Source organism: Maylandia zebra, linkage group LG4, assembly GCF_041146795.1.
Source record: "Maylandia zebra isolate NMK-2024a linkage group LG4, Mzebra_GT3a, whole genome shotgun sequence".
Classification (NCBI taxonomy): domain Eukaryota; kingdom Metazoa; phylum Chordata; class Actinopteri; order Cichliformes; family Cichlidae; genus Maylandia; species Maylandia zebra.
In genome coordinates this window covers 21,739,590-21,748,631 of record NC_135170.1, presented here as the reverse complement: position 1 = coordinate 21,748,631, position 9,042 = coordinate 21,739,590, and the positions used below count along the sequence as shown (strand labels likewise).

The following is a 9,042-nucleotide window of genomic DNA, read 5'->3' as shown; positions in this document are numbered from 1 at the left end:
ATGCTTGGTTTCTCTCCAGGGACTTTGGCTTCCTAACTAAAGTCCAAAGGCAAGCTGATTCTGAACGGGCTGTGGTCCACCAGCCAGCAATGCTAGTCCATCACAGGCTGACAGACAACCATACACACAGCTCTGTGGTTGTCTGTCAGCCTGTGATGGACAAGCAACCTGACCACATGTGCGCCTTGTTTTCCCCTGCTACAAACACAGACAGGTAATGATTCCTCTTTATAAGAATGAGATACTTTCAGCTCTCCTCTTGTCTCCTAGGTCAACATGAGTTTTTACACCAGATCCCCTTCATGATGTAACCCCAACAGAGATTTGCATCTCCAGCTGGATTCGATCCAGAGACCTTTTGGTTGTCGAGCGAATGTGTAAATCATCCCTCATAACGAAACTAAAAGTCTTGATCTGACGTCATAAATGTAGTCAAGTAGTTTTCTGAGATAGTGTGCTGATCACTGATCAAAGTAAAGTAATTCAGGCTGCAGTGGTTGTTATTTTGAGCGTTTCTGTATTGCCAACTTTAATGTTTAAAAAACAGAAAAGGTGTTGGGCTGAAAGCTCGCATACCGCAAGAAGCCACTTGCACACCTGCTCTTCATCAGACCATGAAGACGATGACCCTGATGACACTTTGGCTTCTAACCAAATGGCCACAAAACTAATGATACCCCCATCAGCCAGAGTGGGTAGTGCTAATGAGCAAATACTATGCTAATATGCTGAATTAACATGTCAGTCTTGGTTCTACATGATAAACAGCATGCTGTTACCGTGTTAGCATGCCGATTTAAAGATGTGTTCAAAGCACAGCATCACAGAGCTTCAATATGAAACGTGGTGGAAATGTGGTTGGTGTGGCAGAATTATATTTTAAGTATTAGTTCGTAATTTTAGATTCTTTGCTGTTGTTGATGTATTACAGAGTAATGGGCAAAAGTCTTGAGCCACCCGTCATTTCTTTATATTTTACTTCCAAGGAGCCAGAGCAACAATCCTCCAGGCTTTCTGAAGGTCTTCCAAAGTTTTTCTTTGGACATTGGCTGCTTTTTTACAGATTTTCAGTACACTTGTTGTACCTGATAATTTTCAGAGGAGTGTTTCTTAACACTGACCTAGGAGTTGTCCAAGCATGAACAGGACCTGAGAGATGGATCTGGCCCTTCAGTTGGTCTCAATGCAAGGATGGCTCTCCAGCAGCGATACTTAGGAAAGGGAAGTGGGGAGAACTGGACTGTAAATGAGTGGCAACAAGTCTTATGGTGTGATTAATCCAAATTAGACATTTTTGGTCAATTTGTACAGAGAAAGTCAGGACAGAGATAGAACAGTGAGTATCTACAGCCATCTGTAAAACATCGGAGACTTTGTCATAGTTTGGAACTGCATTTGTTGGAGATTTTGTCAAAATTGATGGAATTACCGGTATGAACACAGAAAAGTACGATCATGCATCCATCTGGAAAGTATCTGATTGGGAACAATTTCCTTTTTAAACATGACAATGACCCCAAATACACTGCCAATGCTGTAAAAAGCATAACTGGATGGAAAAAACATACACTGAAACACTATCAGTCATGGATTGGCTTCCACAGAACCTGGACCTCAACATTACTGCTATCTTCTTGACAGATAGAGGAACAAAAGGAATCAAACATCCAAAGAAGAGCTTTGAATGTTCTTCAAGAAACCTGGAGACCTATTCCTGAACACTCCTTAAAGAAATTAGAAGAAACAGCCTAAGAGAGTTCAGACTGTGCTGAAGAATAATAAAGAAACAGGGATCAGCCCAAGACTTTTGCACAGTCGTGTATATTCATTTGACATTAATAGTAATGCCCACGTTCTTGTGTTTGATGATCTCCCACAAACTATGACACATCTCAAGCTTTATATGTAAAGTTCTGAAATAATTATAACCTCTTATAACCACAATGACAACGCTGACAGTAGGTGTGGTGTTACACTTTATTACATTCATACAACAGTGATGAGTAATAGTCTTATAAGGTGCATGTCAACGAGTACAGCGCTCAGAGGTTATTAAAACGGTACGTCCACATCACAAAACACATGCTGAATAATTCACACATCTCTCACCGTTTCTGCTGTAGTTGTAGGATACATGTAATGAAAGCTTCTGTCTTTATGTAACCAGAGAGCCACCTTGTGGATAAACGAGACACACCAAAGAGGAACGGAGATGACAGCATATATGTTATGTTAGTTATTAAAATTTTTTAAATACACAAGGACAAGGATAAAGAAGAGACTAAGTTAGAAGGAGGAAAATATTCAGTTTCCCTGTTTTATTATTTATTAACCTGTATTATCCTATTCCATGATCAATAACCTCAGTGTGCTCTCTGACTACCGCTCCTAACGTGAACCTATTCTTTGCCGCAGCCAGCCGAGGTGGCGCGACACCTTCTGGAAGATGTATCCTTTGCTGCAGTCGGCCCCTGTTGGCTGACTCACCACACCAGTGAGGAAGAACACGTCCCTGTACAGGGTGAGCAGGGGGCTGCCGGAGCTCATGGTGCAGCCGGCGTTCTCACGAGGTGCAGTGCAGCCCATCTTGTTGGTCATCAAGTTTCCGTGAGTTTCCAGACACATGGGAAGCTTGTTGTACACCAGGGTGTTAAGAGTGAGCGAGCCCTGGAAAGCAGACCCCTGCTGTGGTTCCTTCCAGCCAGTGACCACCGTTGTGTAGTCACCTGCCATCAAAACGCTCTCAGCAAAGTCTCGTTCTGGCAGACAGGCAGCAATCATGTGTCTTTTAAAGATGATGCGGTCGCGGAGCTCAATCACAGCCAGGTCGTTTTCAGGGCGACCTTCCACATAGCGCGGGTGGACATGAATCACTTTAACATACAGCGTCTGTTGGTCAGTATTACTGCTGCTGTCTTTACCTGTGCAGGAGATAAGGAAGGGCGATGATGTTAAAAGTTCTAAAAATCGAAAAACCGGCATGCAGCACAAGATTTACTGCACTTCTGTGCTCGAGTTCAGTGCAGAGCTGTTGCAATAATTATATTAATAGCTTGATTATTATTATTATTATTATTATTATTATAATTATTAGATTATAATTATTTTATTACATTTTAAAACAGCAAAAGAAACCATATTTAAATGAACACTAATTTGCTGATGTAATATTCATGATTTATAAAATGACAATTTTGGAAACTTCTTTTTTTGATCGATTTATTCTGTAATTTTATTTAACAACGATTATAAAATGGTAGAATTTTTCAATTTGTGGATTTGTGTTTATTTAGGTAAATGCTATTTGTTCTGAGCAGACAATGTGAGCTAAATAAATGTCGGTCTTTGATAATAAAACAGTTTTTACAGTTTTTACTGTGAGTGTTTGTGCTGATATGCTGTGTTTGGTTTTCACCAAACACAATGCTGTGCATTCTGGCCAGTTATCTCCACCTTTATCTTATTAGTCTGTTTCCAGAAGTCTTGTGCTTTCTTCAGTTATAAACCTAAACTGTGCTGCGTCTGCTGACTGAAAAGACTTTTCACTTAAATATTTATATTTTAAGGCACATGCTGGCTTCTATACAATGTGCTGACATGTATGTGTTTTCATGCCATTAAAAAATTATAATATATCATCACAGGTGGACATGTAACATAAACCAAAAAAGAGACAAATTTGTTCTGAATCTGAAAGGAAAGCTTGGATAGGTCCCTCCACACACAGTAACATCTATGGTACTGTTATTATTTATCCTCCTGAGAACCGAGGGGAAAATTAATTGTTGGATTTAATTTTTTTGTGATGTCCTTCCTCTTTGGAGCTGAAAGAGGTCACCCAAACACATTAGATATCAATGGAAAGCCCAAGATGTCCTCTATTTAACACATCAGGATTTAGTAGGATAGCTTAAATGAGTCTGAAGATATAAAGACAGAAAACAAATGTCCATTACAGAGGACATAAACTAATTGGCTGGTTCTCAGGAGGATATGTTATGGATTTCCTTCATACAGGATGGAAATCATTACAAATGCAAACACCCCCCTTTTGAATCTATACTTAAACATTTTGTATACATATTATGTACATTTTTTATTATTATTTTAGATTACATTTTTGGGGGGCAATGGAAAACTAATTGTGTATTATAAAATGTACAATACATATCAATCACTACCTACTTGCAGTGTTTGTATAATCTTTGTTTACTCACCAACAACCACCTGGAAGGATGAGTATTTTTTGGCACACTGAGCTGTAGTCAGGACAAAGTTCTCCTTCAGTATGACTCCGCTACAGAAACCTGCAGACTCTGAACTCACCAGAACAGCCTGCAAACAGCACGACAGTTAAGACCCTGCATCTCTTTTTCATACCTTTGAGAAACGCACACCCACACACTGAAATCATTGTGTCTTTATGTTAACAAGTGTCCTCCTACCTGCCACGGACATTCTGATGACAAACAGGCAATTCCTTCAGGGTTGCTGGTGCTGATTCTGGACAATTTGCCTTGCAACTGTTGTAGACGGACCGCCTTACCGCAGGGGTACTCGACTGACAGAAGGAGATGATTATGATTATTTCTTTGACTACATTATTTTTGAAGTACGACGGGCATATCTAGCAATAGTTTTTGTAGTCAAAAGCAGTCTGTGGGGAAATATCAGAAATCCTCTTTTCATCTGAGCTGGCTGGATGGGTGTCTTGATTATATCTTTGACAGCATCATGTAAGCGATACAATGTTAGAAAAATGACTGAAAAAGTAAACAAACATGGGCAGATGGGTCTCTTGTCTATGCCCTCTAAGAGAAAACTGTTTTTTCCTGCTCTAAACGCCATTTTCACTTCAAACCCTTGTGCTGTAATAAATTCAGCTCTTCATGAGGCACTATGGAGGTGTAGGGGTCCTCCATAGTACCTAATAACAGCAATGTTGCTTTGAGGCAACAATGCTGGTTGGTTGGAGGCTGTGTGAAGCTGGCATATTTTCACTGTCCCTGTGGGTTTTCCCCAGTATTCCAGCCTCTTCCCACAACCCAAAGACAGATTGTCAGATTAAGCAGAGATGCTAAATCGACTGCGGTACCCTGGTGTGACCTCATTTTTATGCAGTGTAAAAATGGTCACAGAATTTCTAAACACAGCCAAGTGGTGGAGGGTGGCCTCCACCACTTGCCCTTTGGTGGCCTCAGCATCACCTCTCTTCTGGCTTCATTAGTAGGTGACATGCATCTCGCACTGGGGCAGTTAGGAGCCAAGTGTGAAGCAGCAAAAATGACAGATAGCACCTCCTAGTCTGAGGCCACGATTCCCACTTCAGGTCAGGGAAAAACTGGTACCTGAGAGAGGGAGTTCAAATATGTCAGGGTCTTGTTCATAAGGGTGGAGCGGGGAGACTGACAGATGCATTGGTGCAGTTTCAGCAGTGAAAGTAAAATGAGTATATCTGAAGAGAGAGCCAAGTGTCACAGTTAAGTGTTGATTGATTTACATTCTCGCCCTCACACACGGCCACAAAATCTTTGTAGTCACAGAAAGAATGAGATTTTGGATGCAAAGAATGGAAAAGAGATTCCTCGGCAGGGTGGCTGGGTTCTCCCTTAGAGACAGCAAGAGGAGCTCTGTCATTCAGGAGGGCCACAGAGTGGAGCCACTACCACTCCACATCGAGGAGTCCTTAGTATATCTACTGTGGTGCTTCCTAGGTGAAGTATTTCTGTTATTTCCTACAAAGAGGAACACGATGGAGAGATTATTTATTATATATATCTCAGCTGGCCTTAGTGATCTTTGAAGAGCTGGAGGAGGTGGCTCACTGAGTGGGTCTGTGCATTTATGCTTAGACTGCTTTTATTGCAGACCCACATAAGTGGCAGAAGATGGATGGATAACCTTTATGTATTGTTTTGATGTACTGCCAAAGGTTTTCCACCACCCACAATCACTGGCAACTAGTAATCTGCCATGTTATTCAGTAAATAATAGACACAGGCATAAAACACGGATTTTTTTTTTTCAAACTCGAACAAAGAACATGCAGAAAAAAGTAATTTCAATACATGACAGACGTACCTTGAGGCACACACTGTTTCTTGTCTGTGTTGAGCTTCCACCCACGGGCGCAGGAGCATTCGTAGGATATGTAGCCTGGTTTACAGAACTGAGAGCAGCCCTGGTCCTTTTCCAGAGTGCACAGAGTCTCGTCTGCATTGTGAAAACAAAGTGGAAAGCTTGCAGAACTTGAAAAGCAAATCAAAAATGATGTTCATGTGCGAAATCCTGCCGTCTCCTTCTCACCTTTCTCGCAGAGGGCTCCAGTGAAACCCGACTTACAGACACAATCAAAGCCTCCAACGCTGTCTGAACACATGGCTCCATTCTTGCAGGGCTTCTCTGCGCACTGATCTCCATCTGAACACGGAGAAGTTAATAAGCTGTAATGCAGTGCTAATGCATAGGCAGTAATGGACAATCCTTTTAATAATGCACTTACCAACGTAGACTGACCAGAAGATATCCTGGAGAAGAAATAACACGGCACAAGTAAACATCTGGAGCTGCACAGTGGCTTTCTCTTTACAAACAGAGGCGCAAAGGAGGTTTGAGGAAATGAGGAGGGGATTAACAGTGGGCTCACCGTGCGGTATGTGTCTTGGAAGAACTTTCTGGCCTCCTCGTAGCTGCACACCTTCTCCATGCAAGCCTGCTCCAGAGTGGAAGGTGTATTTCTCTTCTGACGGGAGATTAAGGAGGTTGCCTGCTCCTTGTCCAAAAAAACTGAGGGGACACATAAGGTCTCAGATATCATAGCATCAAAGACTCAATATAGCTTAGAAGTACTAAACAGATCATTAACCATTAACTTAATATAAGCCAAATAAGCAGCATCTCACTGACCCAGCGCCAAGACGTCTGCTCCATAAAACGACTGACCTGACTTTCTTAGCACTGAATCCCTCTGACATGTTATTTGCTGTCTGCTCTCACAAACCTGACCTTTAAATCTTTGCTTTTTATTACAACTGACCGCTGTTGAGCCCTGTGGAGTCCCCTGGCTCCATGCTGCCCTCCTTACCTGTCTCAGGGGCGTGAATGGCCACCGATGCCCCAGCCAGCAGACACAGCACCGCAGCAGGTGTGGTCACGAAGTGCATGGTGTCACTGAAGTGTATCCCAGCTCTGAGGCAATGTGTCAGTGATGCAGGGACCGCTGTACAGAAAGACACAGAGACAAGCAGAGTTTTTGATGCATGAGGATTTCTGGGAAAAGACATTAAGCAGTAGAAGGACATGCAGAAGAGAAAGAAGTAGGCACTGTTTAATGTTTTAGAAGGCCGCAGTCAGTTAGAAAGAATGAAAATCGCTGCCTGGGTGTTATGAAGCTGTAGTTCACTCAGTTATTGCGCAGTAGTGGCCGCAGCTGGCTCACTGGTTCTTTATAAAGTTAAGCACTTCATTTGGGGAGCTCTCTGAAGCGAGCATACAACAGCACTACCAACCTGCTAGAGAAACTGGTTAGAGATGTTGAGTCTGGATTCTTCTGCGACATTTAGACGGTTGTGTGAGAATTTGCCAGAAACAACATGAAAGCATGGATCCCTCCTGCTTTGTATCAAAGCTTACAGCTACTGCTGGTCGTGCCATGGTGTTAGAAATATTTTATAGGCATACCTTGGGCCCACAAGTACAAACCCAGCATCATTTAAACACCACAGTCTACTTAAGTATTGTTGCTTCTCATCCCTTTATGTCCACGGTGTAGATGGCACGGGGTGCCCATCTACTGATGGCTGCTTCCAGCAGGATAACAAACCACGTCACGAAGCTCTGATCGCCTCAAACTGGTTTCTTGAACATGACAATGACTCACTGTACTCTGATGGCCTCCACAATAATCTCAATCCAATAGAGCACCTTTGGGATGTGGTGGAAGAGGCGACTCACATCATGTATGTGCATTTGACAAATGTGCAGCAAATGCGTGATGCTATCATGTCAACATGTTGAATCTATGACACGAAGAAAAAGCAGCTCTGGAGACAAACGTGGGCCCAACCCATAAAATGCACTTATAAACAAACATCTGCCTCTGCCCAACATAAACAACAATATGCTTTCGGTAGCACGTTAATGGCTCTATTAGTACAGTCTTGGCTTTTTATGCTTCTTTCTAGAGGTACATGGTTGGTATTGCAACAAATACCGATATAAAGCAGCATCTACGCCTTTTAGTAAACAGGATGCTGGGCACCTACATGATGCTACACTGTAGCAGAGTCACTGTTTTCATGGCGGGGTGTCTCAGCAGGCCTGAAGGAGAAATTCTACGAACATTAACAACAACCACAGCAGCAGTGCTGCTCCGTACTTACCGCCCCGGACTGAATGGAGGAGCCGGCCCGGCTGATGCTCCTTCGCCTCGGTTGTTCTGAGACACGCAGCGGCCTCGCAGACGGATCGGGCCTGTCGATCCAAAATAACGAGTCCTGATTACATCCGCGCCTGCCCACTCCTTCCCTGACTCCCTCACTGTTTACAGCTTGTACCGAGTCCGATGACTGAAAACAACCACCAGAGGGTGCTGTGAGACAAGACAGAGCCTGGGTGTGCGGATAGATAGCAATGAAGTTGAAGAATAAAACCATCAAAAACTACACCAGAAGCACAGGCGACTAAGATGACAATACAGGCCTGAAGTTTAAAAAAAAAAAAAATAAAATAAAGGAGAAGAAAGACAAAGTGAGAGTGAATAGTGCCGATGAACTTAAAAGCCTGTTAATAAATGAGATACTGAACAGAATATAAGAAATACCAAGAATTTTTCTTTAAAGGCTTTATTTCAGACACGTTTCACTGCCATCAAGATATTATGAGTGACATAATCTTTGGGCCTCGACTACCTAAACAGCAACGTCGAGTGGTGAAGTTAAGACAACAAAGAACTGCAAAAGTGAAGTGGAGCGTCTGTGTCTTAGACAGTCTCCACCTGACATCAGGCAATGATAGTAATCAAAGGATCCAATAGAAATGCTT

The 9,042-nt window shown here is 42.5% G+C and overlaps 1 protein-coding gene across 1 annotated transcript; it reads right to left on the bottom strand.

The window, feature by feature from the left end:
• Window positions 1-1,963: 1,963 nt before the first annotated feature.
• Window positions 1,964-8,542, bottom strand: proza (protein Z, vitamin K-dependent plasma glycoprotein a). Its single transcript, XM_004558294.4, has 9 exons — window positions 8,382-8,542; window positions 7,085-7,219; window positions 6,647-6,786; window positions 6,503-6,527; window positions 6,307-6,420; window positions 6,082-6,213; window positions 4,446-4,561; window positions 4,218-4,335; window positions 1,964-2,921 (listed from the first exon to the last, which is right to left on the bottom strand). The coding sequence occupies exons 2-9, from the start codon at window positions 7,161-7,163 to the stop codon at window positions 2,389-2,391; spliced, it is 1,257 nt and encodes a 418-aa protein (XP_004558351.2). The 5' UTR covers window positions 7,164-7,219; window positions 8,382-8,542; the 3' UTR covers window positions 1,964-2,388.
• Window positions 8,543-9,042: the final 500 nt, after the last annotated feature.

Coding starts and splice junctions, on each gene's coding strand:
- proza (XM_004558294.4), bottom strand. CDS start 7,163: ATGCACTTCGTGACCACACCTGCTGCGGTGCTGTGTCTGCTGGCTGGG. Junction 6,787..7,084: donor CATTCACGCCCCTGAGACAG/GTAAGGAGGGCA, acceptor GTGTCCCCTCAG/TTTTTTTGGACAAGGAGCAG. Junction 4,336..4,445: donor CATCAGAATGTCCGTGGCAG/GTAGGAGGACAC, acceptor TGCTGTTTGCAG/GCTGTTCTGGTGAGTTCAGA.